This window comes from Astatotilapia calliptera, chromosome 5 (assembly GCF_900246225.1).
Source record: "Astatotilapia calliptera chromosome 5, fAstCal1.2, whole genome shotgun sequence".
Classification (NCBI taxonomy): domain Eukaryota; kingdom Metazoa; phylum Chordata; class Actinopteri; order Cichliformes; family Cichlidae; genus Astatotilapia; species Astatotilapia calliptera.
In genome coordinates this window covers 14,953,467-14,981,460 of record NC_039306.1, presented here as the reverse complement: position 1 = coordinate 14,981,460, position 27,994 = coordinate 14,953,467, and the positions used below count along the sequence as shown (strand labels likewise).

General features: G+C 39.8%; 3 protein-coding genes and 1 pseudogene across 3 annotated transcripts; 2 read left to right on the top strand and 2 right to left on the bottom strand.

Moving 5' to 3' along the window:
* The first annotated feature begins 5 nt into the window (after positions 1–5).
* Positions 6–7,400, top strand: sxph (saxiphilin). The gene is made up of 16 exons (XM_026167421.1): positions 6–219; positions 1,195–1,294; positions 2,061–2,237; positions 2,350–2,512; positions 2,587–2,651; positions 3,728–3,885; positions 3,984–4,170; positions 4,256–4,404; positions 4,494–4,584; positions 5,031–5,078; positions 5,164–5,346; positions 5,558–5,705; positions 6,278–6,360; positions 6,455–6,639; positions 6,953–7,139; positions 7,223–7,400. The coding sequence occupies exons 1-16, from the start codon at positions 49–51 to the stop codon at positions 7,264–7,266; spliced, it is 2,139 nt and encodes a 712-aa protein (XP_026023206.1). The 5' UTR covers positions 6–48; the 3' UTR covers positions 7,267–7,400.
* Positions 7,401–10,917: 3,517 nt separating this feature from the next.
* LOC113021667 (tumor necrosis factor ligand superfamily member 14-like) lies at positions 10,918–14,234 on the bottom strand. The gene is made up of 4 exons (XM_026166366.1): positions 13,943–14,234; positions 13,528–13,555; positions 13,246–13,284; positions 10,918–12,435 (listed from the first exon to the last, which is right to left on the bottom strand). Exons 1-4 carry the CDS (start codon positions 14,117–14,119, stop codon positions 12,038–12,040), a joined length of 642 nt encoding a protein of 213 aa, XP_026022151.1. The 5' UTR covers positions 14,120–14,234; the 3' UTR covers positions 10,918–12,037.
* Positions 14,235–15,249: 1,015 nt separating this feature from the next.
* Positions 15,250–17,377, top strand: LOC113022229 (zinc-binding protein A33-like; annotated as a pseudogene).
* Positions 17,378–18,237: 860 nt separating this feature from the next.
* gmppb (GDP-mannose pyrophosphorylase B) lies at positions 18,238–27,994 on the bottom strand. The gene is made up of 10 exons (XM_026167400.1): positions 27,718–27,994; positions 26,033–26,216; positions 25,861–25,941; positions 25,268–25,316; positions 24,985–25,127; positions 24,640–24,798; positions 24,096–24,174; positions 22,089–22,216; positions 21,823–22,005; positions 18,238–21,336 (listed from the first exon to the last, which is right to left on the bottom strand). Exons 2-10 carry the CDS (start codon positions 26,159–26,161, stop codon positions 21,205–21,207), a joined length of 1,083 nt encoding a protein of 360 aa, XP_026023185.1. The 5' UTR covers positions 26,162–26,216; positions 27,718–27,994; the 3' UTR covers positions 18,238–21,204.

The window sequence follows — 27,994 nt, the reverse complement described above, 5'->3', positions numbered from 1 at the left end:
TCTTATGGCTGTTATTTTCTTTCTTTAACCATTTGAACTGCTCCCTTCATGGCAGCTAAGAAGATGCGATGGTGCGCAGTGTCAGATCCTGAACAGAGGAAGTGTGCAGAACTAGCTAAAGCTCTGGCAGCAGTGGTGTCACCAGCCACTCTGGCAGCTTTTGCCAGACTTTCATGCATACGAGCATCTAGCACAACTGACTGCATCAATAGGATCAAGGTGAGCAAGTCTACAATGCAATACACAATAAAAAGGCGTTTTAATCCAGCTTGGAGCAAATTATTTAAAGTTGCTTGCATATCAGTAACAAGGGTGATGAGCAGAGATGTAGTAAAGCTGATTCACCTTACCATGAAAATATTAAAAAGAGCTGTTAAAGCTAGGATAAGAACCGAGGTGAGGATTAGTGAGCAGCAGTTTGGCTTCATGTTGAGAAAAAGCACAACAGATGTCATGTGTGCTTTAAGAGTGTTGATGGAAAAGTATGGAAAGATGGAAGGAGTTGCACTTGTCTTTATGGAGATAACATGATAAGGCGCCAAGAGAAGAACTGCGATACTGCACGAGGGAGTGCCAGAGAACTATGTGTGGATGGTGGACGACATGTATGAGGACAGTGGTGAGATATGTGATTGGAGTGACTCCTGTGTTCATGGTGGGGCTGGGTTTGACTTTTAGCCCCCTGTTTGCACTGGTGATAAGGCAGGCAGGTGAAAATGAGGTAAATAAAAATTTACCAAATGCAAATGAAAGTCACGAGAAGCAAGACAGAATATGTGTGCAGGACTATAAGAGAGAGAGAAGTGTAATAGTGAAGTTGCAAGGAGAACTACACTAATGAAATTAAGCTGTAAAATAAATGGATTACAAAACTCAATGATTACATCCAGACTGTAGTGGAGTAAAATTAGAAAGCACCATAACATGGAGGACACAATAAAGTGCAAGTACATTACCCAAAAGTTGATTCTGTTCATCTGGACGTAGCGTTTTCAGTGGGAGAAACGTTTCCTCACTCATCCAAGTCAAGTGACTTTTTTAGTCTCAGCTGACTGCAGGTTTCCCCAACCTTATAAACAGTACATTGCACATCCCTTCTTTTTGGGATAACTGTGTATTAGCATTGTATTAATTGAATTTGCTGAGATGTAAAATTAACTATTTAAAACTCTTTTTGTCAATTGTTTGTTTCAGGCTAATCGTGCTGACATTGTAACTTTAGATGCAGGAGAAATTTACTCAGCTGTCAAGCAGTTTGACCTTGTAGCCATTGCTAAGGAGATCTACAGTGATGGTAGGTTTAAGCTCACTTTTCTGAGATGTATCTTCAGCACTGATCTAAAAAGCGGGTTATTGAAAAATACGTTTCTCGAACTTAACCCCATTCAGAATGAGCTTGGAGCTTAGAATGAGCATAACCATGCAAAATAGTACCATCATACTGTGAAAATGTTCTGACTTTAACACCCTCAGAGTACAGGAGTGGTTTGAAATTTGGCGCTTTTTAATAACCTTTTTTTCATATTTTTGAGCAATGTAAGAGCTAGCTTCATGGACAAAATGAAGGTAGAAAATAATTAATAATAATTCACAAGAGAAAACTTGAAAAAGTAAATTTTGTGTCAATCTTTCAGGGCTGTGCAGGAAGAGTGACTAGTTACAACATGCTGTAGCATCTGAAAGGTCCCCTTTTTACCTACATTTTGATTAGTCTTCTAGCCGTAATTCCTCATGCATATAATCATTTTCTAGCATAGTTTATATATTTAACACTTTCCAAATTGCCAGTTAAATATGAAATTATGTTTACTGAAGGAGTTAAGATCTTGGTAATGCTAAAGGAGCTGCATCTTGAGATTTCAGTTTTAGATTGGGACACCTGGAGTGGACATTCTGAACTTCAAAAAAACAAAAAATAGAACCTGTGAAAAAGCACCCAGTCTTGACTCTTAAAAAAGGAATCTTTTTGTATAGCTTCAATAACTCAGGTGGGGTTATTGAAGATTTGGTTGATACTGATATGAAAAGACCCACATGTCTGTTTATATATTTATCTACAGGAGGCTGTACTCTGTCTGTGGCTGTGGTGAGAAACAGCAGCTTGGACATACGATCCCTGCAGGGCCACAGGAGCTGTCACAGCGGAGTTCGATGGACAGCTGGATGGAGTCTCCCGCTCGGCTTCCTGCTGTCCCGAAACTACCTGAGCTGGGCAAAGGAGCATCCGCTTAGTCAGGGTAATCGGACTGTAATCAACTGTCAGCTGCATTTTTTCCATAAATGTGTTTTCATTTCTGATCTGGGTTTTCAGTCCCCCACCCTGACTTGTTTTTTCTCCTCCTCTGACAGATGTCAGCACTTTTTTCAGTGCCAGCTGTATTCCTGGTGCTGGTGCGATGGCACCTCCTCTGTGCACTTTGTGCCAGGGCCAGAAGTCTTACATACGCCAGAAGAATTACCACTGCGAAACATCCCACAGCGAGCTCTTCTACAACAACCAGGGAGCTCTCAGGTCAGGCTTTACAAAAGGTCAACCAGTTAAAACATCAGGAAACTGTTTTTATTTCCTGTTTTGCTCTGTTACAGATGTCTCAGGAGGGGGATAGGGGATGTTGCATTTGTGGACCATTTAGCACTTGAAACTATTGAAGGTACGCATTTTTTTTATATTGTATTGAAATAAAAATATATATGGGGATATCCCAAAACCAGCAAAATGTTTTGAAAATGACATTTGCATAAAGGGGTCTATTAATATCATATTTATAAAAAAATGTTAAGTTCCTAAAGTCATGGCAAACTGACTGTTGGTTGTTATTAAACAATAAAACTAAAGATGACATTACAGTTTGACTGAACAGAGTCTTTCTGATGACAGTGGGTGATATAGTTGTTCAGTGCTAACCACAATAGCACCCCACAGCCTGTGTGTGTTTCCTCTGGTACCCCAGCTGGTCCATATTCATGCTAGGGCAACTGCTGAGCCTAATCAGCTAATGCATGTGAGATAGATAACGTGCTTAAAAGAAAAGTGCTAAGCTGCGCACAACCTTGGGACTGAGCCAATTATCAAATTTTTGTTTTGTTTTTCATGATCAAACTTCTGTATTACTTTGTATTGCTGCTATGTTTCAGCCATAAATAAACTTTCCTGATCTTTGTGCTACAAACTGCTTTCACCATAAACTGAGAGGGGTTTGTTCCTTTATTTTACACATAGTCATCAGGACTAACAGGTTTTAAAAGATAATGTACAGAAAAAGCTTGCACAGAAAACCAAAATATAGAATATAATATGTTGTTCATCAAAATGTCCTTCAACTTATTTTCTTAACTGCTTATTATTCGGGGTCGCTGAAAGGCTGGGGCCTAATCCAGCTGTCAATGAGCAAGTTTTGGGGATGCTCTGATCTAGCCAACAAAATCTGGTCCTCTTCAAGCTCACTCAAATCCTTATGCTTGCCCAGTTTTCCTGCTTCTAATCCATCAACTTTCAGGACAAAATGTTCTCTTGGCACCTAAATATATCCCACATATTAATAGGTGCCAAGATAAAGAAACAGTCAGCGTTATTCACTTATACCCCACCTGCAGGGGGTATAATGTTATGCCTGATCGCTGTAAATATCCTGTTTAAATCAGTTCAACCACCAAACTGCAGAAAGTTGCACTGACCCACCCTTAAGACTTGTTTACCTTTCAGTTTTTTATTTGTCTCTTTTGTCAGAGAGTGAGCGTGATGAGTTCAGGTTACTGTGTACTGATGGCACACAAGCTCCCCTCAGCCAGTACAGAAGCTGTAATCTGGGTCGTGGTCCAGGAGGGGGCATGGTCACCAGAGTTAATTTTCGCAAGGTTGTTCGCAAATTTCTAGCAACTGTGCAGGTAAATAGTTTGTTCAATTTCCATCTCTGTGCCTAAGGGTCATAGCTGTTACTGTACCCACTAACTGATTGTTCAAGCATTTTTTATTAATTTGTTAGACGCTGTTTGGTCGGCAAGGAAGAGAAAGGCAGCGCTTCCAACTCTTCAGCTCCTCATCTTTTGGAGAAAACGATCTTCTCTTCAGAGATGTGACTGAGAAACTCGTTGTCCTGCAAGACGACATAGATGTCAGTCAGGTGCTGGGGCTGGATTATGTGGCGCTGCTCAAAGGACTTGGGCATGAAGGTGCTTGTTCTAGTATATGTACGGTTGTACATTTTTAAACTCAGAACGCACAGGCTTGGGTTTTACGGTGTCTTTGTGTTTGCAGGAAGCTCACTGGAGGACAGTGTCATTAGATGGTGCTGCATCAGCTACGCAGAGCAGAAGAAGTGTGAGCAGTGGGCGCTCAGCATAAAGTCTGACCCACTGGTGTGCGTCAGAGCTGTCTCAATGCGTGACTGTATCGAGAAAATTAAGGTAAGCCATCTAGACTGCAGATTATTGAGATGTTTATCAAACTCTCTAGGACACTATACAAGCTAAAATGACGTGTGCCTTTACCACAGAGGGATGAGGTGGACGCTGTCTCGCTGGATGCCACGCATTCGTTCATCGCAGGGAAGTGTGGTCTTGTCCCCGTTGTGACGGAATATTATGGTAGGACTGTTGCAGAATATAATAATGTAATGTAATTATGAAGCAAACACACGAGGACCTCTGAATGGCTCAAAATAACAGAAATGAAGGTTTAGATTGGCCTAACCAAAGTCTGGGTACTTTGGCATAGCCTCAAACATGACGTTTATGCTCAAACATCTTCTAGTGTAGCTGAATTAAAACAATTCTGCAGAGAAGTATGGGCCAAAAGTCCCCCACAGTGAGGTGAAAGACTCATTGCCAGTTATCGCAGATGTCTGATTGCAGTTCTTGCTGCCAAGGGTGACGCAAACAGTTAATAGGTTTAGGCAATTACTTTTTCACACAGGGCCAGTAGGATTGCATAGCATTTTCCCTTGTAAAAAAACAAAACAAAAAGTCTCATCAGATTAATCAATAAAGCACGTGCTTTTCTGTGTCACTCTTGTGTTGTTGGGTTTTCACAGGAAAAAACTGCGTGCCTGCTGAAGGATCCACTCACTTGGAGACAGATGGTGAGATGAAGACAAAAAACAGCTGCATAATCAGTCTACAATGATCTTATTTCTACATAGAAACCACGTCTGCTGCTCTGTTCAGTCTTTCCCTCAGTTGTGGGTTTAGCAGTCGCAAAGCGCTCCAGCAGGAACATATTCATCGGGAATCTCGGAGGCCGTCGCTCCTGCCACAGCAACACCTACAGCCCTGCAGGCTGGCTCCTGCCATACAGACACAGCTTAAGCCTGGCGAACAACAGCAGCTCCCCCTGTGATCCTGACAAAGGTAGTGTTTTCAGAAAAATTCATGGGAAATCCTGATTTACTAAACTTATTCACCACTAATCAGTGTTCATTCAAGTCCACTTCTTAGAAATATCTTGTTCATGTTTTCTGGACCTTTGCACCCCACACTGCTGGATCCTTATCCTTTTAAATTAATCCAACGCTGCTTCGACCCTCACGTGACTGCAGTCTGCCACTTTGTGTTTTCCTAGTGTACAATGAGGTGTTTTGGAAAAGTTGTCTTCCTGGATCTGAGGGTAATCTTTGCAAGGTATGCATCGGAGGCACAGGGGAGACTGCAACCAAACGCTGCACTGAAAATCACAATGAGCGTTACTATGGAAATATGGGAGCTTTAAGGTATGTGTAGTAAAGTGTATGTCCTGCGTCAAATATTATTAAATCTAGTCTTTCTAAGTTCTATTGTCCTCTTTTTTCGAAGTATCTTCCGTCATCATAATGCGCATAAATCTGAATAAACTAATTTCGTTCGTCTCTATGGGTCATCTGTAGACACATACTAAAGTTGACAGAGATTTTTTTTTTTTTTAAACAAAGCATTTTTGGAAATCAAGTGGTTCAAATGGGTTTTACTATCATTCTTCCATCCAAAAATATTATAACAGAATTTCCACATGACCATGGCGCAACACTAGAAAACATAACATCAGTGTGAGACAAGTGAAGAATATAAAGCCCCTCTACTTTTTTCTCTTTCTACTCATCCCCAAACCGCCTCAGCAGATGGTTGCCTCTCCCTGAGCCTCATTCTCCCAGAGGTTTCTTACTGTTAAGAGTTTTTTTCTTCCCACTGTCACCAAGCGATTGTTTGAAGTCTGATTCTTGGGGTTTCCTCTAATATAAATTAGTGGTGGAAACAGAGTTAAACCATTTTACTAAACTGACCCTTCAACCCGTTACTCATTGCTCAGGTGCTTAGTTGGAGATCGCAGCGGGAAAAGCTATGGTGACGTGGCCTTTCTCGAGCAACACAGCCTTCACACAAACATCCTCGGTGAGATATTCAAAATCAAACCGGTGATGCGATCACTCACACTAACAGACTCTAACTTCACATGACAAATGTCTACATCTCCTACATCCTGCAGGTCTGAACACCACTGGCTGGGCAGAGGGGTGGTCATCGTCAGACTTTGAGTTGCTGTGTGCTGACGGTCGCCGGGCCCCATTGTCAGACTGGGAGACTTGTAATCTGGGAGTCATCCCACCAAACACCGTCATGACACGGCCCGTGCTCACAGCACGAGTGTACGACTTCCTTATGAAGTCACAGGTCTGTTTAGATTTTATTTAAACAATCTGTTTTTAAAATCTCCCCAGCAGCAAACTACTGCCAGTACATTACTTTACTACTCAGTGTGTTTTTTATAATCATTTGCTTTGACTTACCTCAGCTCTATTTCTTTATTATAAAAGTTTTGCAGAATGCTTTTTATCTTCCTGCTTTTATATTTGCTCAGTGAAGCTCTATGTTTTAATGGCATAGCATCATTTTTGCACCAATATGCAGCCCAAAGTTGAGTCGAGGACACAGGTGGATAATTATACCTCTAAATGTATTTATTACTTGTTTTTTGACCATATAGGAAGCTCTGGCCGTCAACTCAAACACAGAGTTCAGGCTCTTTGAGTCTCATCAATATGGAGAAAGTGATTTGCTGTTTAAAGATGCAACGCAATGCTTTGCCCACACGAGTCACATGGACTACCGCTCCATCCTCGGAGAGGAGTTCTACACCCACGCAGACACGGTCTTCAACTGCACACACTCTGGTACGACAGCAGCCCGACAGAGTGGCCGATTGTTGCACAATTAAACTGTCACTAATGGGTCTGTTTGCTTTCCTTTCCAACAGATATATTGGAGTTTTGCAATCAAGATGTGTGCAGCATATTTTAATGGACCCACCAACAAGAACAACGCAACCTCTGTGCTTCAGTTTTTCCACTCTTCATCCACATACTTGTTGTGTCTGCAAACCATCACTTTTTATCATCATGTTCACAAAAAACTCAATAAAATGTTAAAATGTTGGGATTTTTTTTAACTTTTTACTACATTTAGATGCCATCTGAACTAAAAATGATGAGTGATGTGTAATCTTTGTGTTTTTCAGAGACACAAAAACTACATTTAAGCATGACAGTAAATGCAAGAATTCATTGTCATACTGATTTTATCTTATGACATTCTCTCAGCAAAATGTCACACATAGAACCTGTTATAATGCCCAGCACTGCTCTTATCTCTGTACTACATATATTGTGCTATAATTACCTCTTTTGTCAGATTTGTTGTGTGCCTTTAACTTAACTTTGTTTGTTATGTTAAGAATTAATAAGTTTCTGCTTTTCTTCTGTCATTATGGTAAGCAAAGAAAGCCTAAAGAGCCACTCCATGAGGCTGCACCGATGACAGAATGACATTGTAGTTTGTTTAAGTGTGTATCATTTGTATGCTTTCACCTTTAAAGCTGGTAAAATGATTTGTTTAGTATAAATTGTAATTTTGCAGACAGGTGAGAAATTAAAGGATCACCTTGAACCCTTGTTCAAGGTGATCCTTTCCAGTGGTTGGCACATGTTCACTTCAAAGATAATACAAAGATAATACATTTTAATGTACACTACCAAACCTCATTTAATGTTTTTTTCTTTATTTTTATGACTATTTACATTGTAGATTCTCACTGAATGCATAAAAACTATGAATGAACACATATGTAGTAAACAAAAAAGTGTGAAATAACTCAAAACATGCTTTATATTTTGTTTTTCAAAATAGCCACCCTTTGCTTTGATTACTTCTTTGCACTTGTTGGTCCTTTTGCCTTCACTCTGGAATCCATCTCATCCCAAACCATCTCAATTGGGTTTAAGTCAGGTGACTATGGAGGCCATTGTGGGGTCACTGTCCTATTGAAAAGTAAATGTTGGTTCAACTAAATGCAAACTAGATGGGATGGCATGTCGCTGCAGGGTGCTGTGGTAGCCATGCTGGTACAGTGTGCCTTCAATTTTGAATAAATCCCCAACAATGTCACCAGAAGAGCACGCCCACACCTTCAAACTCCTCCTCCATGCTTCACGATGTGAACCATGCATGTAGAGACCATCCGTTCACCTTTTTTGCGTCGCACAAAGACAAACCAAAGGGTGGAACCAAAGATCTCAAATTGGGACTCATCAGACCAAAGCACAGTTTTCCACTGGTCCAGTCCTTGTGTTTCTTGTCCCAGGCAAATCTCTTCTGCTTGTTGCTTTTCCTTAGTTGTGGTTTCTTAGCAGCTATTTGACCATAAAGGCCTGATTTGTCTCATCTGAACAGTTGATGTAGAGATGTGTCTGCTACTGGAACTCTGTCTGCCATTTATCTGGACTCTAATCTGAGGTGCTGTTCACTTGTGATTTCTGACGCTGGTGACTCGGCTGAATTTATCCTCAGCAGCAGAGGAGAGGTGAGTGGAGGAGTAGAGGGGAGTCTGTTACAATGTAACCACATCATTCGGTTTCACAAAGTGGCAAACATTATTCATTACATATTTAGTGGCGATTGGAATAAAATCTTGTGGATATAGCTTTTGGTGATAACGGTCTATAAAATCGATCCACCAGATGTCAGTAGATTGCAGTCAATTGAATTCTGTTTTCTTCCTCCTAATTCAGGTGTATAATCCTAACTATGGTGTCTACTGTAGAGCAAACATATTTTAGTCTTAAAACTAAAACTAGTTTTAGTTTTGAAATATTCATTTTATTTTATTATTGTTTTTTGTTTTTATCCTAATTCTTTCCTCTTCATTGTCTTCGTAAACCACATTGAATTGCTTTTGTATGAAAGGTGTTATATAAATAACTAAATGACATTCCCTGACTTTGAATTTAGTCAACTACGAGAGATCAAAAACATTAGTAAGCAGATTACTAGGCCATGTATCAAACGAAGGTATAATCATTATTATTATTCCACCTTTGCTGTTGATGATGTGACCAGTCAAAATGTCTGTGGTACAAAGTACTCGGTGCAGCTGTTGATCTGAACATGCAAACCACACAACAAACTATTAACAGGAAGTGTTGCCGTGCTGCCAAACATGCACACCTACTCTGTAACGTGTGCGCTGTGGTCTGAGAGTTATTTGCTACAGTCAGAGGCACCTGCAGCAGCTTAAGAAGCACATAGCTAATGAGCCAGTGAGGAAGCTGGTGTACCTGGAGAGAACCCATGCAAACTTCACACAAGGCCCCGGCCAGATGGTGGAATTGAACCCAGGGCCTTTTGCCGTGAGGCAACAATGCTAATGACTGTTTGAAAAAGCAAAGATTTCATCTTCATGTTCTTGAAAACTCAAAACAGCTTTTTCACCACAAAAGCTGTGCAAGGAAAAGCAGAGAAAACACAGCAAACACAGTATGCTACCAGATTAATTTTGATGGTGTTATACATTGAAGACCAAAAATAAGGTGCGTACTGTAGAGCAAATTACAAAACAAATATAAAATGGAACTTTTAATCAGAAATGTAGAATAGAAAAACATTTCAGATAAAAGTTAAAAGAAGAGAATATCAGCTGCCAGTCAAAAACAATATATTTTACTGCTGCGAGGTATTAGGAGTTTATTAAAACAAAAAATCAAAAATACAACTCAAGCAAAAACACCACAATCTATGCACAGCTGAACAAAATTTGAATTGGTACAACAATCCCATGTGTATAGAGATACATGAGTTATATGTTTATCTGTTGCTCTCGTTGACATTAAACTGCACAGCGTTTATAAGTAAATTACCTAGAGGCAAATTAATATCCAGTGATATCCATTAATATCCATATACCAGTGCACATGAAAAAGAAAATACACCCTCTTTAAGTTATTCGTTTTTACAGATCAGGAAATAATGAAAAAAAATCACCTTAATCTTACTAGATTTCTTGTAGAACTTCAGATAAGCAAACACACATCACACAATATTACATAGCTACCTTATATTGTTACCAAAAACTTGAAAAACAAACGTTGACTTCAGAAAATGTGTGTGAAAAACAAAGTAGACCCTTGCTGTTTTCATGGCATTTAAGAGGGTAAGTAGCACCCAGGAGCTGCTAATCAGATCCACTTAATTAATTGATCATCAAAGTATAAAACAGTAACTACGAAAACTAAGTAATACAATATCTTGCAAAGTTTTTTTGTTTTTGTTTTTTTAAAGCTCTTTGAAACAGCCGCAGTTGACACACAGTGTTGTACATCATACATGAATGAAATAGTGAGAAAATAAAGCTAAAAAAGTAAAAAGCAACACAAGGAATACTGTAATGATCTACTGTGGAATAAGGAAAATATTTTACTGCTACTCATATTCATCATTATTATCATTGCATTAAGTAACTTTGCATTAAGTCATTGCCATTGCATTAATTAAAGTAATTATCATTTCATTAATACATTTATTGAAGTTGTTGGTATTACATTAACCTTCTAATTACAGGTACAGCTAAGACCATTTTATACACATTGCATTTTGTGCTTGTTGGAGCTCGGTCAATTAATTGGAGGTTGTAAGCTTTGTTCGGCGCGATGTCCGGACAATCTATTGTGTAAGTGACTTGGAGCTATAGAAGGTTACAAAACACATATAATACATACAATCTAGAAACAGGCCTGAGCAAAGGCCTGAATGTATTCAGCTTCTTGTTGCAACCTGTTGCATTTGAGTTTGCTTAGTAATAGGTGACAGAAGATGGGTCAAAAGGAGGACAAGTCCACGGGGGCCTCCAGGGCCTGAAATCATCGGCATATTTGGAAAAAGATGTTAGAAAGAGGAACTTCTGTGTCTGCCTTTAGCTCTGAAAATTGCTCATTGTCTGTACAAGATGCAAATGATGTTCTTAAAATACAAATTATGTTCTTAGAACGCGAGAAGGGGCGTTTAACCCTGACGTTATAAAAGCAACTCTCTGTGTATTTTTGGGAGAAGAAGTCTGCTGATGTGATGCTGTGTGCTTCTTCCCACGCGTGTGTTTTTAATAAACTCTCTATCTGATTTCACTCTACTGGGCCTCTATTGGTTTGTCTTGTGCCACATTTTCGAATTCGGGACACTACTTTCTGGTCTCCCTAAAAACAAACTAGCCCCCTACTACACTCCAGAACTTAGGTACACAGGTTGTGACCAAGGCCAGAAGAGAGTATGAACAACACCAGCTTTTAAGTATCTCCATTGTCAGCCTCAGAACAGATTCTTTATCTAGTTTTTAGGTTTTTGAAGTTGTCCCTAAAGTCAGACGTAAAAAACCCACAGTGCGGAAGCTTTCTGTTACTATGCTGCACATCTGTGGAACAGCCTTCCTGAAGACCTGAGGACAGCCAATCATGTCAATGCTTTCACAGCCACAACCCACTGATAGCGCTTTCTTAGTCCAGTTTCTAATGTTTTATCTGTTGGGCTCAGTAGTGACTTATTGACTAATTATTGTTGAAGGTGGGTCTGCAAACTACTGAATCATTTTGATTACACTTTTGCAAAATGCATAATAAAACAGTGAGATCAGTGATTGTTTTCTACAGTCACTGGGTGTAATATGTCATGTTGTTTTATACTTAGACTTAAATCATGTGAGAGCCTGGTAAAGACCAGGTGATGTTCTGATATTTCACGCTGTGTAAAGCTACATCATGAATGCACCAAAGAAATGTTCAGAAACATTATATTGCAAAATGTTTAAATTCGTCCTTATCCTCACAAAAATTCCGTCACCTTTATGCAAATGAAAAAGTCCACCCAGAAAGCTGTTGTTTAAGTCGCTTGAGTTCACCCGTAACTCTTTCTGTGACTGCATGAGGGTATAATGATTTCCATGTAGGTGAGCAGATTTCATAACAAAGTGGTGAAAAAAATCAGGTGACTGGTTCCAGAGCCCATGGTCACTAAAGCAAACCTTGGAATACACATAGTAAAATCCCTCCTCCTGAACTTCAAGCCTACCATCTTTGTAGGCCATGCCGCTGAGAACAGTCAGATTATTTATATGCCAAAGCATCACCTCGTTTTCTTGAACCGACCCGCCTGCAGGGATAAAAGACAAGATGGATGTAGCAATTTAAAGTTGTGTATTTTCAGTCAGACACGGCAAACAATTAAACCAATTTATGTAAAGTTCAGCTCCTGTTTTGGGCCAGTTATGATCTGTTTTGTGAAACTGCTAGTTTCAATGAATTGTTCAAAAGGAAATAGGGACTGCAGAGTTGATCTGACAGAAGGGACAGAAGACACCCGCACATTTGCTTCTAAACTATACCCAGCATTTTATTAATCAGATTTTTTTGTACGCCGTCATAAAAATTTGAATTTCCTGTAGTCACCTCGCCTTGTTCTTCATCCGTCTTGTGCCACCCCATTTAAAAAAGATCTAAATGCCCCTGATAGCACACAGTTGATAATGCAGGACTTTAGTTTTGTGATAATATTCACCAAATCATTATTATTAGTGTTATTATTATTTATTTGGTAAATATTTAAATTAATGTGGCTTCTTCACATAATGTGCCAACAAATGAATAAAATTAAAAATATTCTTCTTAGCTTCTTTTTTCTCTGAAATCAAATCTTGGTGTGTTTATTGCAGTTTCAAAACAAACTCACCGTTTATACTCAGCATATAACTCTGCTGCCTTACATCTGATATATAAATACAGCACGCAAGACAAAGTATTTATCACTGACAATGGGAAATGAAGGCTTTTCTATACAGTTTGACCGTTAATTAGAGAAACAAATGCAAAAATCGTGCAAATCAGAAAATCATGACGACGGTTATTTTATTTATGGATGGTATACACTTGTGTTATTTACAAAAAAAAAAAAAAGTTATCCAACCTGTCAGATGTGCAAAACCACGGATTCTACCATCTTGTTCTGCAATGGAAACAAAAATCTAAATGCTGTTTTTGTTTGTTTGTTTATTTGTTTATTTTAAGTTATCCTGTCAGATGTGCAAAACCACGGATGGGTTCATCTTGTTCTGCAATGAAATCAAAAATCTAAAATGCGGGGAGGGGTATGTTTTGTTTTTTAGATATGCTCACAAAAGATATTCTTAGTCTCGAGATTTTAGTTCATGGTTGAATTAAGGTTAAATGTAATAAGAGACTTGTGTACCTGATCTGTTGTTCAGTCTTGAGACAGCCTGCAATGGAAGTTACAAATTAGTTTGAAAGAAATTGTCAATGCGTCATATTTGATGATAGAGTACAACGTTTACTTGTACAGAGAAGAATTTTTAAAAAATAAAATAAATTTTTTTAAAAGTACAGGAAAATTGAGTAAAATATAAACAAATGACTGTTAGAACGAGACAAGCTCACAACAAATGTGCCCAAAGTAATAGAAGCTTTTGCAATTAGATATGTGCTACAGTAGTATCTATCTTATCAGCTGATATATCACAACAATTGCTTAATTGTTACAGTTAATCAATTCATTTTTATACCTCTAAAGTCACAATAAGAGAGGATAAAAAGCAGGCAATAAATATTTAGATTTAAAGACTAGAGTACACTGAGCTGATACTCACCAATTCACGGTGGTAAAGCAGGTTAATAAAAAAAGCCTGTGCAGCAATGCCATACAGCACTACAGTCAGGAGGACAAACAGCAGCGTTTGTGCCAATTTGTCATCTTTTTGTTGCTCATCTGGATTCTGGGGCACTGCAGCAACAAGTCTGTCCAGTTCCACACCAGTGTCCGCCATTCCTGCAGAGAAAATATCTTCAAATAATAGACAAAAAGTTTCTTTTTGACTCAAGGAAGCCACTCAAACGCAAGGAAGTACTGTGGTTTAAAGTAGCGATGACTCGCCATCCTGAGGGGCACTACCAGTAACAGAAATGCATGCACACACTGCAAAACACATTTCCTCTTAAACACAGTCACACTTCAACCATACGCTCTGGTTTCACAGTCATGTGTCGTATAATCAGTAAACATTTTTTTGAAGTTCACATTGACTTCAGAACCACTGATCACTCAAGACGTCCCAGAATATTTCGATTCTGTGAAAACATATCTTACAGTATTACTCATCTTCCACAATATCAAAAGGATCCACGAATATGCATTTTTCAAGATGTAACAATAACACTGTCACAATAATTTTACTTTTTGGTGATATCGCTGAGTTTTGCTACCTTTTTGTTCTGATTGGTACTCTGGTTATTTTCTGTACGCTAGTCTCTTTTTATCTCTAAGGTAAGGATTAGCATTAAAAATGAAAAAAAAAATAGTTTTCTTGTATCTTATTTTGTTTTGTGCTTCCCATCTTCTCTCCTGTTTCTCTGATTGATGTCGCCTGCACTTTATTTGCCTACTTTCCACTGTTTGTCACGAGTAATCAGTCACCTATACATAGTCCTCTCCATATGCTGTGTCCTACAATACATCTCTGACAGGTGTTAGAGAGCCTGCCAGGCAGAAATCCCTGAAGGCAAATTTCTCCCAGTTGCTGAGATATGATCTAACGTTCTGCTTCTCCACCGTTTTTGGTTGACTGTAACAGACAAAAGAACTGTAAATGCAGATAAGAGGCTTTGTAGGCAAAGGTAGCATAAGTGCCACAATAGAGGTGCAACAGAAACATTAATTGGAATCAAACCAGGCATCAGTTATATGTCACAGTTTCACTTTGTGAGCAGTGTGTTTGAGATTCACTATCGGAGCAAAGAGGAATTCTAACTATCGGGGATACTGCCACTTCTACCTGCTGCTGATTTCATATAACGAGCAGGACTTTTAAAGAAGCCACAGCTGGAAGAACAGTAAGTTTCAAGATACATCTTCAGTCTCTAATTACCCCAGCTGCATTTTTTTTCACTCAGAGGCAAAATGTCCTCTCAGTCAGAAATGAATCTCTCTTGTTCGATCTGCTATGACATCTTCAGAGACCCCATCATGCTGTCATGCAGCCACAGCTTTTGTAAAGACTGCCTGCAAATGTGGTGGAAGGAGAAACCAGTACGTAAATGCAGAATTTGCATTTGTCAGATGACCCACCCTGTAACTTGGTGTTAAAGAACCTGTGTGAAGCTTTCTTACTGGAGAGAAATCAAAAAGCTTCTTTGGAGTCAGAGGCTCACTGCAGTCTGCACTGTGAGAAACTCAAACTCTTCTGTCTGGACCATCAGCTGCCAGTGTGTCTTGTTTGTAGGGATTCAAAAATACACAACAAACACAAATTCAGAACCATCGAAGAAGCTGCGGAGGATCACAGAAAAGTGCTTCAGGTGTTACTACAGCCCTTAAAAGAGAAACTGAAGCACTTTAAAATAGTTAAAGGAGACTTTGATCAAACCAGAGAACACATTAAAGTCCAGGCCCTTCACACAGAGAGGAAGATCAAGGAGAAGTTTGCAAAAATGCACCAGTTTCTACAAGAAGAAGAAAAAGCAAGAATCACTGTGTTAGGTATTTTAGTACCATGGGAGCATTTACTGGATATTGTTTTATAGTGACATTATGCAGGAAAACTCTGTCATTCAATAAGGCCCCTTTGTTTTAGTTATTTTTCTCTTTGACCCAAGAATTGATGTGTGAGAATCACAGGCTGGTACAAGGTTGAAATACCACAGAGATCACTCCCTCAGCTACATTAGTTTCTTAATCTTTTAGACGCCTGTTGAAGGCCAAATGGTTTGTTTCAGATTTCACTAATGAAAGAACTCTTCGTTTTGTGCCTTGAAAATATGTCGCTGAGATAATCACAATTGTAGCTGAACTGATACACTACACAAAGGATGCTTCTTCACCCAAGGGCAGGAAGACGCTGCCTTATCTTGGTCTGTACTGGTTTAAACTGATAAATCTGCTGTCTCATGAATTTTACCCTCTATATAAACTGTTGTACTTGTGAATAAAGTTGAGTCACTTTGGGAAGACAATCTAAAGCAGTCTCTGTTTTCTTGTTCTCCCAAGCTGCTCCCGAGCTGCTCGTACTAACACGCTGAATGGCATGCTTGAATATTACTTGAGAATATATTTGACTGTGTTACAGACTAAGGGACATTCTCTGCTGATAGGTGAAGGTACATTCTCTGCTGATAGACGTCCACGCCTCGGAGGAAGCCGATCCACGGAGTAGGCCCTGGAAACAGTTTCCTTCACACTGCTCTGAGGGCAGAAGAGGAGCAGAAGAGTCAGATGATCAAGGAGAAGATGGAGGCTCTGAGCAGAAAAATAGCAGCTCTTTTAGATGCTATCAGAGCCACAGAGGAGAACCTGAGAGCTGAAGATGTCTCATTTCTGCAAAACATCAAGCCTGCAGTGAACAGAGTCCAGCAGCGCACCCTGCTGGAGGAACCACATGTGGTCTCAGGAGCTCTGATAGATGTGGCCAAACACCTGGGCAACCTAACCTTCAACATCTGGAAGAACATGAAGGAGATGGTCTCCTGCACTCCAGTGATTCTGGATCCAAACACAGCTCATCAACAACTCATCCTCTCAGAAGATCTGACCAGTGTGAGTCTCGGTGAGAGACAGCAGCTTCCCAACAATCCAGAGAGGTTCGACCACCATCCAATTGTTCTGGGCTCCGAGGGCTTCGACTCAGGGACTCACAGCTGGCATGTTGAGGTTAGAAAGGATGGGATCAGGTGCCTCGGTGTGCTAATAGAGTCTGTTAAGAGAAAAGAACAATTACAGACTGGATTCTGGGAAATATGTCTCCAGGATGGACAATACACAGCAGCTGCTCCACCACTTCCTGATAAACTTCTCTCAGTGAAGAAGCTCCAGAGGGTCAAAGTTCAGCTGGACTGTGACAGAGGGAAACTCTCATTCTTCGATCTTGACACCAGCACACACATACACACCTTCAAGCTCAGTTTCACTGAGAAGCTGTTTCCTTACATTGGCACGCACAATAAAGTACCAATGAAGATTTTACCTGTGACTGTGAGAGTGGAACAGCACACGCCCTCTTTATCTACAGGTTTTTGGTTTAGCTAGCTCTTATTTCCACTCAGAAATCTCTGAGTTTTGATGAGTTTTATTTAAGAATTTAAACATTTCAATAGCTTATTAGGGTTTTTCTTTTAATGTTAAAAGACACTGAAAGCCTTTTAGATTTTATTACTTGTATATTTTCTTTCTTGTTTTAATATGTTTGTCTGTGTCATGTGTCTATAAAGCCTTTTAGGCGAGATAATGGGCTCTACATATAAACTAACTTGGCTTAACTGGTAATAGTCAGTCTTACAAGCTTTAATAATTGTATCTGTGAAAATGTAGTTTTACATTTCTGTGTGTCATCAATATTTTTTCGTTTTTGGACCAATAACAGGGACTTTTTGAGTGTGGTACACACCCTGATCCATCCAAACGTCAAGTGTGCAAGAGTTGGTTTTTTTACTAAACGTAATAATAAAAAGCTATGACTTTTTTAGTGCAATTTAATGTTTAAATTGGTATTATTTAGATACAAATATACTTTAGATGCAAAAACAAAATGTAATTGTGTATACATTTCAATTTCTATGGTAGTCTAGTGAAGTAATCTAACGAAGCTCAAAAGTGTCTGTAAAACCAACAGATTTGGATTTAAATGTAAAACATTCTTTCAGATGTTATGTACATCAGGTAAAAATGATAAACAACCTTTGACTCTATAAAGTTTTTATATCTCTAAATTAAAATTAGAACATTCACAAAGGCTTGTGACGTTTTAAGAAAAACATGTTCATGCCCTTTACATTTCATGGGTAAAGCAGAGAGACCAGGAAGGCGAATCTAACTGTGGTGATAATTTTTATCACTGACATGAGATTTACTGTGACCTTCACCTGTTAAACATCGAATAATACGAGATCAGACGTGTTGCAGTGGTCAGTAGATTATATTTTTCCTTTCAGAAATTAAAAACATTTTTTTACAAAGACCAACTTCCTTCACTCAAACTCTTTTGCACATTAAGCTCTTAATAGTGCTCACCACAAACAGCAGAATCACTGCTTTACATCGATACACCAGCGCTGAGTGTGGACTAACACAGGACTAACCTGTTGACCAGTTTCAGTAACCTCCCACAGGAGAGCATTTATTTAAAGGCGACCTGTTGCATTTATATTGTTAATTTCCTGCTCTATGCTTTTTGACTCCACTCCAGTATCACAGAATGATTCAAAGTTTAAAAACAATCCTTATTTTTCTTATTCCAGTCCCTTATGCAGCCCCTCAGTTCAAACTTTAAACCCCTCATCTGCTGACTGGCTGGCACTTGGAAGCCTACAGAGGGGTTTACCCAGTGCTTGTGAACTGTCCCCATTTAGTATGTAAAGAAACACAAAAACACCCTGGACCTTCAACGTCTATTTTGTTCACATATGAAAATCTGACCCAGTAACATTTAAAAAAAAAAAAACCCAGAAAAGCAGAACAGATACCCTTAAAAGATTTTCAGGCGTGTAATTATTTCAAGTTAAAACGCTTTGTTTTTACAAACTGTCTCAGGGGAGAGATGTCTGTCTTATCAGCAGTTAAGGAGAAACTGCTATGTGAAAACACCAACAACAGGGCTGATTAACAGTTCTTTACTGAAGGTTTCTCATTTCCAAGGATTCTTTCTGGCTCAGAAATTTGGATGTGAGTGTTTAATTATGACCCTGAAATAAGTCAAAGAAAAGTTTCAGTAGTTCTAATGACAGAGGGGATTTACACTGGGCTCGGTTTACTTTTACTTTACATTTGTTTGTAAAAGCTCAAAATCATCTGATTTTTATGCTAGTAGCAGTAAATGACACATGGCTAAAATGTTAGCGTTAGATTTGTTTGAAAGTTGTCTCTTTAATTATATACACAGATTATTGTACAAATTAAATACTGAACACAGAATGAGTGTCAACATTAGTGATACTGAAAATGTTATGATTTACTGATGCAATGTCAAATTCATGAAGTTTATAAAGTTTACTGATGGTCGGATACATTTTGTTTAGTTTTGGGCAGTCTGGTCATGAGATTATATGATGATCTTTTGGAGTCACGCCCCTACTTTTAGTTGGAAAGAAATCTGTCAGTCATTGGTGGACTTCAGTGATGTCAGTGGTTCCAACTTAAGGTCCAATAATTTCATGGTGCCATGCGCTTTCCATCTTTTTGGCCTCAGGACTATTATTTTTGGTGACAATGCAAGAAACTGGTCCTAAATTAGGCTGCGTCTTCTCCTCGAGGCTGAAAGCTAATTTACAATCTAAGTATTTTTACTCTGAAAACCCTGACAGGAAGCAATGACTTATACTCCTGTTCCTTTGAAGTTTTTTTTAGTATACTGAAAACCTTTCCTTATCTGCTTTTCTCACCTTTAAGAGGATTATTGCATCTGATGGCCATTGCCTAATTTGTGACAAAACTGCTTACTTCATGTGGAGTAGGAACTTTTAGACAGCGCTGTATATTTATTTATAATGTAAAATTAATCTTAAAGACTAAAGTTGTCCACATTATAAAGTTGTCAGCTCACCCACTACAGTATTGGAGCACATATTGATGATCATTAACTCGTCTGACATTGAAACAAGCCATTTCAAAGAACAGAGAAACCTGGAAAGCTCATCAAGAACACAAGACATAACCAACATTTCCCATGATTAAAGCTGCAGTCATTGGTATTTCCGTATAAAAACAAATCAAATTATTGAGTGTTATTTGATGTCAATTACATTCAGGTGGATGCAAACATGACTTCCAACTCAAAACATTCACATTTCCATGAAGTTGCTTACAGCTTGCTCTGCTGCCCTCAATAATAAACTGCTATGGCTTTAAAGGACCAATGTGTAGGAATTAGTGACATCTAGTGGTGAAGTTGTAGATTGCAAGATACTGAATCGCCCTTTGTTTCCAACAAGAGCAGAAATAAACACATTTGCAGGTTGGTAACAACTGTACGGACAGTGATTTTAATATATTTAAATATAATACAACCATTAAGATTTTGCCAAGGTTTAAAATTGGGGTGTGGCGTGGATTAAACAGTGTGCTGACACTGGTCTCATCTCTTTCCTAGTCTTCACCTCTGCTGGACCCAGCTCACAACTTCACACTTTTGTAAGTAAATATTCTACTTCCAAAAAAAAACAAAACAAAAACAAAAACGTGGCAGCCTCCACAAGCAAACAGTGGTGGTATTGTCCATCTTTGATATACAGTCTATTGTTTACAACAATGTAGGAGCACCTTCAGTTCCATTTACTTATAGCCAGTGCCGTTTGTCCTTTTTGGTCTTCAGTAGAAACACTAGTTATAAATCCTGGATTACATTTATGTTAATGGAGCATCAGAAATCCTACACACTGGACCTTTAACTGTGACCAATACTGCATTATGTTTCACAATAAGTCAGATCAGAATCTGAGCATCAGTCATGACATCAACCTGTAGCTGTGGTTTGATTGTTCTTTTCAGGAAGTGTAAATGCATAGTAAATCTAACCAGCAGTGTTCATATATTCACACACCCACTTCCCCCTTCCGTCTCAGTATACTGATCTTTACTCCAAGAAGCCCCCTCTCTCGACTTTTCTCATATTTGCCAACATGAGAGTTTGACCTGTCAGTACTTTAAGAAACCTTCCTTGACACACGTCACCTTTTCTGACAAATGCAGCCAAGCAGGGCTAAAACAAGTCCAAATTAATTTATAAAAAGAAAGACAAAGAAGCCTTTTGTTCTTCCTCCTCCTGCTTCCATTCAACTGCCCGAATGTCCCTCCCTCTTCTCTGGCACAGTTTGGGTCTTCCTCATAGTCTTCATATAAAAGGCGCTGGGATTTTTCCTCCACCTGACGCTACATGATGATTCGCGGCTCCGGGACTGACTCGTTGATGGATTTGTGAGGCAGGACGTTGGCACCGTTCAGGTAAAGCTCATCATTGACGATCACGTCCTCCCCCAGCACCGTCACATTCTCCATACGCACCTGAGGATGCACATTAAGACACAAGTCATCTACCATCACACGTGACAAGTCTTTGTGCATGTGCTGTACGAGATGAAACAGAGGATTTAAGTAGACAGCAGAAAGAGTACGGCTGCCACAGCCTTCGGTACTCCTGTTCTCCTACTGCTTCTCTGGCGTTAGCTACTATAAGTTATGTGAAAAGGACAGATATAATAGTGAACTGTGAAGTTGGCCAAAAGTCCCATTTGGTTATTACTTTAAGACAAAAAAAACAAACAAAACAAACAAAAAAAAAACAGACAAGTTTGAGCAATTCCAATAAATTATATCCATGAGTGCGTAAGCAGATACAAGGTCTAAAAAGAAAAAAAGATAACTAGGCTAAGTTATAGAGTACAAACATCACCACAAGTGAGATCTGCTGTTAAACAGACAGAGACACAATTAGGTGCGTCTCACAATAAATGAATGAATCAAGAACGTCCACACATCTTTCCCACTCACCCACTGGCCGACTGACGAGCTCCACCCCACGATGCAGCTCTCCAGCCACGAGTGCGATCGAACCCTTGACCCTTTCAGCACCGTGCACCTCTTTATCCTCACGCCGTCCTCCACGACAACGCCGGCGCCGATGGTAACATTCGGGCCGATGGTGCAGTTCTCCCCGATCTGTGCTGTGGGATCCTTCAGAGAAGAAGAAATGGGGATCATCATTATCATGAAGTACAAGCCCTTATTTTGATGTCACATCAACAAAGTGCACTCACAACCAAGACGTTGCCGAGGAAACCGGGGCCTGTGCGTAATCTCTCAGGTGCGTGTTGTCGTACTGACTGGAGGTACATACACATCCCTGTCAGGAAGTCTTTAGGCTGGCCGATGTCCATCCAGAAACCTGCAGACAGACGGACAGAGGGTGGAAGGTGAAAGCCTGAAAGCAACCAGGCAGCTCCTAGTGATCTTTAACAGGTGACTCACTGAATAATGAGGTCACAGTAAGAGGCAGACATTAATCTGCTGACTGCAAACTCTGCCATAAATGTTACATAACTGCCAGCAGAGTTTTCAGCATTTGTTCTAATAGCTGCACAAATCATTCATCTGCCTCAACCAAATATCCAGCTAAGTGTTGTGAGGGGGCAGGATCAAGAGAGAGAAGAGGCGGAGAACACCGGGGCAAACAGGCACCCTCACATCTAATCCTACGGCCACCAAAATCACCAGTTATAACCTAACAAGTATGACCGCAGTCTATGAATTTCAGGAGCAAACAAACACACAGAAATCAACCAGAAGGTTCGAACCCAGCGTCTAACAGTGCTAACCACTGCAACATGGTGTCACCCCCTTACCGTTGGTTAGGCTGTGGGGGCAAAAGTGGAAACCAGGACAAGCAGAGATACAGATTTAAACTAAAAACTGAAAATGCAGTTCAGTGGGTTAAAAAAGCCACATTTTCACTGGAAAGACTGATGGATTTTCTACAGATCTCTGTTAAAAACAAAAAAAAAACAAAAAAGAGGGAGAAAAATCACCATCAATTCATAATTCAATAAATACCAATCCTGAAAAAAAGATTAATCCAAACACCTGAATAAAAACACAGGAAAGCACGACTGGTACGAACAACATTAATCAGGGTTTTTACGAGCACCAGCATCATAAAAAAAACATCAGGGTTTCTGGTTTCTGATTAACATACAGATTTAACCTGAATTTATTTATTCATTCAAGCATAAACTAGCCAGAGATCAGTTATTAAAATGTAATGAATTTATTTAACCTTTTAGGCCGACATAGGTTTGTCCATATTTATTACAAAGACAAAACAGAATTTAGGTCACTTGTACAAATTCCTACTCCTCTAAGAAAATTTAAAGAACAAATCAAGCCCATCTTTTTTTATTTATCCTGTGATTCTTAAGTTTTGTAAATGCTTCGCCGCTAATCTCGAGGACCTTCTGTTACTACTTAAACATGATGAATCACATCATCTTCTAAAGGGAAATCCACTACTGACTGGGACCAGTAAGCCTGCCTGGACTACAGGTCAGGATGGGGTCGAGGTTTCACTACGTGGTTCCACTGTTTCAGCAAAGCCAAAGGATCTCAGAGAGGAATGAGGATGTAGAGAAGCACCAACAAGTGATTCCTCCTGCTGGTGAGCTCTTATGTTTTTTGTTGGAGTTTCTTTTTAAACATCTGTATCAGAACTCTAGAGAACCTTTAGGTCTGAGCATAAAGGTTAGTGGTGCTTTTCTGCAAACGTTTCCTCTCCAGACCTACACGAAAAGCCCAAACACTTACGTCTGGTGGAGCTGTGAGCTGCAGAGACCAGATCAAGCACACAGGTCAGCTTCAAACCATACATTTCCATCCTACTGATCCTACTGCTGTGTTAAGAAAAAGGTGAGGTCACCACTGTATACTTTTATGAACTGACTTGCATCATTTTGATTAATACAATCTTCTCCACGGGCCCCTATTTTGGGCAAAAGCTGAATGTTCAGATCTCACATGCAGCTTTACAGTCCTGTGCTGTAGTAGAAGCTACTTTCGGCTACTTCCCTGCCACCAGTGGTCGCCACAGTGGGCAGCTCTACATGTCTGATTTGGCAGATTTTCTTTAAACGCAGGATGCCCTTTCTGACGCAACCCCAAAGAGGATTTGTGTCTCCAGCTGGAATCAAACCAGTGACTTTTTGACCACTACGCCACTGGAGGAGAAGAGTCCTGTGCTGTAGTACTGCAGTCTTAATATTAGTATTAGTTACCTTGCAGCTCCATGGCATACAGCTGTCCCTCCCCTGCCATGACAGGAAATATTTCTTTTTCAATGGATGTTGGTCTCAGCTGCAAAAAGAATGCATAAAAAAAAGTCATGAACATGATCCAAAAAAATACACAAAACTATAGTGTCTTCAGACTCAGTGTTTCCCACAGATTCCCACATAATCAGGTGTCTCTCCAGTGAGTCTCATCCTGCTGGTAGATTGACAGACACACAAACCTGTTGTAGGCTCGGGTTAGAGTGACCCAGGGTCTCGCAGGAGATATTCAGAGCAGGAGGACTGCAATCACTAGCTACAGTCCAAGATAGTGAAGTCTGAGTACATCTGAATCTAGGATGAGCTCTGATCAAGAAGCTGAATGATATCAGTGACTGCCACAATGATAGGCTGAACAGTGACCCAGATGCATTCTTCGCTCTGATCCAAACTAAGGCTGAAAGTTTGGATTGAAGACTGAAAGCTGAAAGGGAGCTACTAAATAACACACTAACATCGACACTATGAGTGAGTGCGAGAGCCTCCTCACCTGGATCCTGCTGAGCATGCTGGGATTGAAGATGTACATGCCGGCATTAATTTTGTTGGAGACAAAGACCTGTGGTTTCTCCACAAAGCGATGGATCCTCCCGCTGTCCGCCTCATACACCACCACACCGTACTTAGAGGGCTCTTCCACCCGTGTTACCTTCATGCATGCACGCACACACACACACACACACACACACACACACACACACACACACACACACACACGCACACACACAGAGTATGACCCCACAGTAGTAAGCTTCCCTTATACCACCTAAAACTAATAAAAACCTGTCAATATGCAGCAGCTAAGCATAGGAAATACTTGGACAGTCTCTCTCACCACAATGGTTCCCTCCTTGCCGTGGTTGCGGTGGAACTGCAGCAGATCTTTGAATGGAAAATCACAGATGACGTCCGAGTTGAGAACGAAGAACGGCTCACTGTCATCATTCAGCAAGTCTCGAGCCAACGCCAGGGGACCCGCTGTGCACAAACAGTTTTATATGGTTCACAATAATTTACTATGGTTTTTAAAAGACGAGTTAATCGATGTTGAATTACTGGATACTTGCAGAGAGCCATTTACGCTTATCTGGATCTGTCTGTAGTAAAGACAAGCTCACCTGTTCCCAGAGGCTCCTTCTCATGAGACAGAGAGATACGAATCCCGAGCTGAGAAGAAAACAAAAAACAGACAGGTTCAACTTTAATGTTTGGGCTCAGTTAGGAATCACACATGAATCCAAATGAATGTCTCCTGAATCTATTTCCTAACATGTGACCAGAGATACAGAAATCCAACAAGTCCAACAACCGAGTCTTTGAGGTCCTGTTCAAGCACAACACGGAAGTCACGCTGATTAAAGATTGTAAAGTACACGACACACACGGTGACTGTGCTCACGAGTGTTGTGTTTTATTGACAATTCTGCATTCAAGGGAAACAGTCCGTTCCAGTCCAACTCTCTCTGTCTTGAGAAATCGTGAACCTAAAACCTGTTACCGACTTTCTGAATATCCTGGATACACTAGAACAAGAAAAATAAGCAGAGATGCCGAAAGTTTCTTGAAAAGGGATCCAAACATACTCAACAGTGACTGTTGTGCACATTTACACCTCAGTAAATGAAATCCTGATTAATAAATCCATCATATAGCCTCCATGCAGGAGAAACCTGGTGGTTTTTGCTGTAACAGTGCAGGTTGTCATACGTACTCTCTGCTCCTGCACTCTCATCTCTCTCTCCAGGAGCTCTGACATGTAGCTCACTGCCAGAACCACATGGTCCACCCCAGCCTGAAAACATACAGAGACAGTGACTCATGACTACAACACAAAATAACCTCTCAGTAGCATCATTAAATCCTCATTGATATCTTTGCCTTACTTTAACCAGTGCCTCCACCTGGTGCAGCAGGATGGGTTTGTTGCAGAACTCCACGAGGGGTTTTGGGACGCTCAGGGTGAGCGGTCGCAGTCGGGTCCCGTACCCCCCCACCAGGATCAAAGCCTTCATGATTCTGCCGTTACCAACAGTTACCTAAGTTCATCAATAACCAGATGCTGATGCCCTGAAAAGACCAGATTCACATTCATCATTAAAATCAGACATTTTCTAAAGGAAGGACAGAAAAAAATCAGTCATGCTCGTTTCTGTTTTGGATTTAAAATTAAAAGTGACTTTCAAATACAGTCACTTTTTTACTTTGAAGAAAATTATTCTCTCCCTCTCTGACCTCTAAATGTGAACTTCTTTGCCCTCCTAAAGTATAAAAATATAACATTTATGTACACATGAGAGTGGAGACGTTGTGATCGGGGACAGAAACACAAATAAGCAAATCAGAGACTATTTCCTGATCCACTGTGTTGTTTACTTTGGTTTGTCGCATTTTTATTGAGCCATTTTACTACACAATTCTATTCAGGGTGGAAAGGTGAATAGTATGAAAAGAAGAAAATGGATGATTAAATTCCACTTTGTTTTATTTATATTCTTACTTACTAAACTTCTGCACTGTTATTTTAACGTGTTTAACTTAGGTCAGGGTCTTCCTGATTCAAAATGGACCTTTGAAAGTAACTATATATGTAAACATGTCTGGTCCACTTACAGTTAAAGCAAAGAATCTGTGTTACAGACGTCTGTGCATTTTCCTGATATCTACTGGCCTTGAATAAAAGTAAATGGCTTTTTACAGTTGTACACTTGAGTTAATAATACAATAAAAATCACAGTGATGGTGATTTTGTTACTGCATTTACTCTTTTGGATGCAGTAATTCAGGCATTTGCTACCTTTTTGGCTGCATTAAATTCAACTTAATTATTAGCCAATGACATGGAGGCGATAAAGATCAAGATGCTCAGACTTCCATTGGGAGAGCTCAGGCAGAAGTGGTTTGGAGACAAAGTTAGAAATACAAGAGGCGGGATAGTGGATAAACTGGACAAAGGGTGTTAAATATCGAGCTTTCAGGCAGATGGATAAGAGCACAAAGAACATTTAAAGCTGTAGTGATGACATGTCGATGGCTGGTGTGACAGCAGATCGCTGTGGTAAACGCTGTGGCGTCGGGAAGAAAAAGAAGAGGAAGAACAAGAAGAGGTCATGGTGTCGCCTCAGATCAACAGATTTCATTCATTCATTCTATCAGGCGGTCTGGAACACGTGATAGGGTGATATTTACGTCCCTGAAAAGTGTCGAAAAACAAACCAAAGAACCAACCAACACAAACAGGCGATAAAACGAGGGTACACATGGGAATAAACACAGATTAAAACAGGTAGAACTAACGGGTACTACTAAAACAACCTGTTAAGGATATTGCGTTTTATACAGATTACATCAGCACTTTATCGTAAATGAATTAACTTTTAAGGGAAACAGTGAGATAAAATGTGACAATGATCATGTTTTGGTTTGTAGTGAACTTACAGTGCCTCTAAATAGCTAACGTCAGCTGACAGAGCTGACTTTATTTATCTACAATGAACACAAATCGACAGGTAGCTGGTTAATATTCAGGTTTTAAAGTCTGCGAACAGCGTGAGAGTAAATGAAAACTCACCTGGGTTTTTTCGTTAATAGTCTACAGCAGGTCTGAATCACTGACACTCTGGAAATGACACGTAAGATCATCAAAACGCCGAATCCTTGTTTGGCTTCCGGTGCATGAGACAGCCAATCAATTCGTTCGACGTGACATAGCTTATCCGGTGAAGCGTTTCAGAATAAGAGTCATTTTAAAAACGGGCTTATTGCAGCATCTCTATCCACAGACTAATAATAGAACTGTCATGGTTGGCTGTGTGGCAGGCGTGCAAGCAGGAGTGGTGGATCCAAAA

Bases quoted from the DNA above. Each gene is read 5' to 3' on its own strand.
- gmppb (XM_026167400.1), bottom strand. From the start codon at position 26,161: ATGAAGGCTTTGATCCTGGTGGGGGGGTACGGGACCCGACTGCGACCG. The intron at 25,317-25,860 runs GTACGTATGACA...TTTTCTTCTCAG, and splicing joins TGAGAGTGCAGGAGCAGAGA to CTCGGGATTCGTATCTCTCT. The intron at 24,799-24,984 runs GTGAGAGAGACT...GCATGCATGAAG, and splicing joins GCAAGGAGGGAACCATTGTG to GTAACACGGGTGGAAGAGCC.
- LOC113021667 (XM_026166366.1), bottom strand. From the start codon at position 14,119: ATGGCGGACACTGGTGTGGAACTGGACAGACTTGTTGCTGCAGTGCCC. The intron at 13,556-13,942 runs GTGAGTATCAGC...CTTCCATTGCAG, and splicing joins TGCTTTACCACCGTGAATTG to GCTGTCTCAAGACTGAACAA. The intron at 12,436-13,245 runs GTTGGATAACTT...TTATCCCTGCAG, and splicing joins TGGTTTTGCACATCTGACAG to GCGGGTCGGTTCAAGAAAAC.
- sxph (XM_026167421.1), top strand. From the start codon at position 49: ATGGCAGCTAAGAAGATGCGATGGTGCGCAGTGTCAGATCCTGAACAG. The intron at 4,171-4,255 runs GTGCTTGTTCTA...TTGTGTTTGCAG, and splicing joins CAAAGGACTTGGGCATGAAG to GAAGCTCACTGGAGGACAGT. The intron at 7,140-7,222 runs GTACGACAGCAG...CCTTTCCAACAG, and splicing joins CTTCAACTGCACACACTCTG to ATATATTGGAGTTTTGCAAT.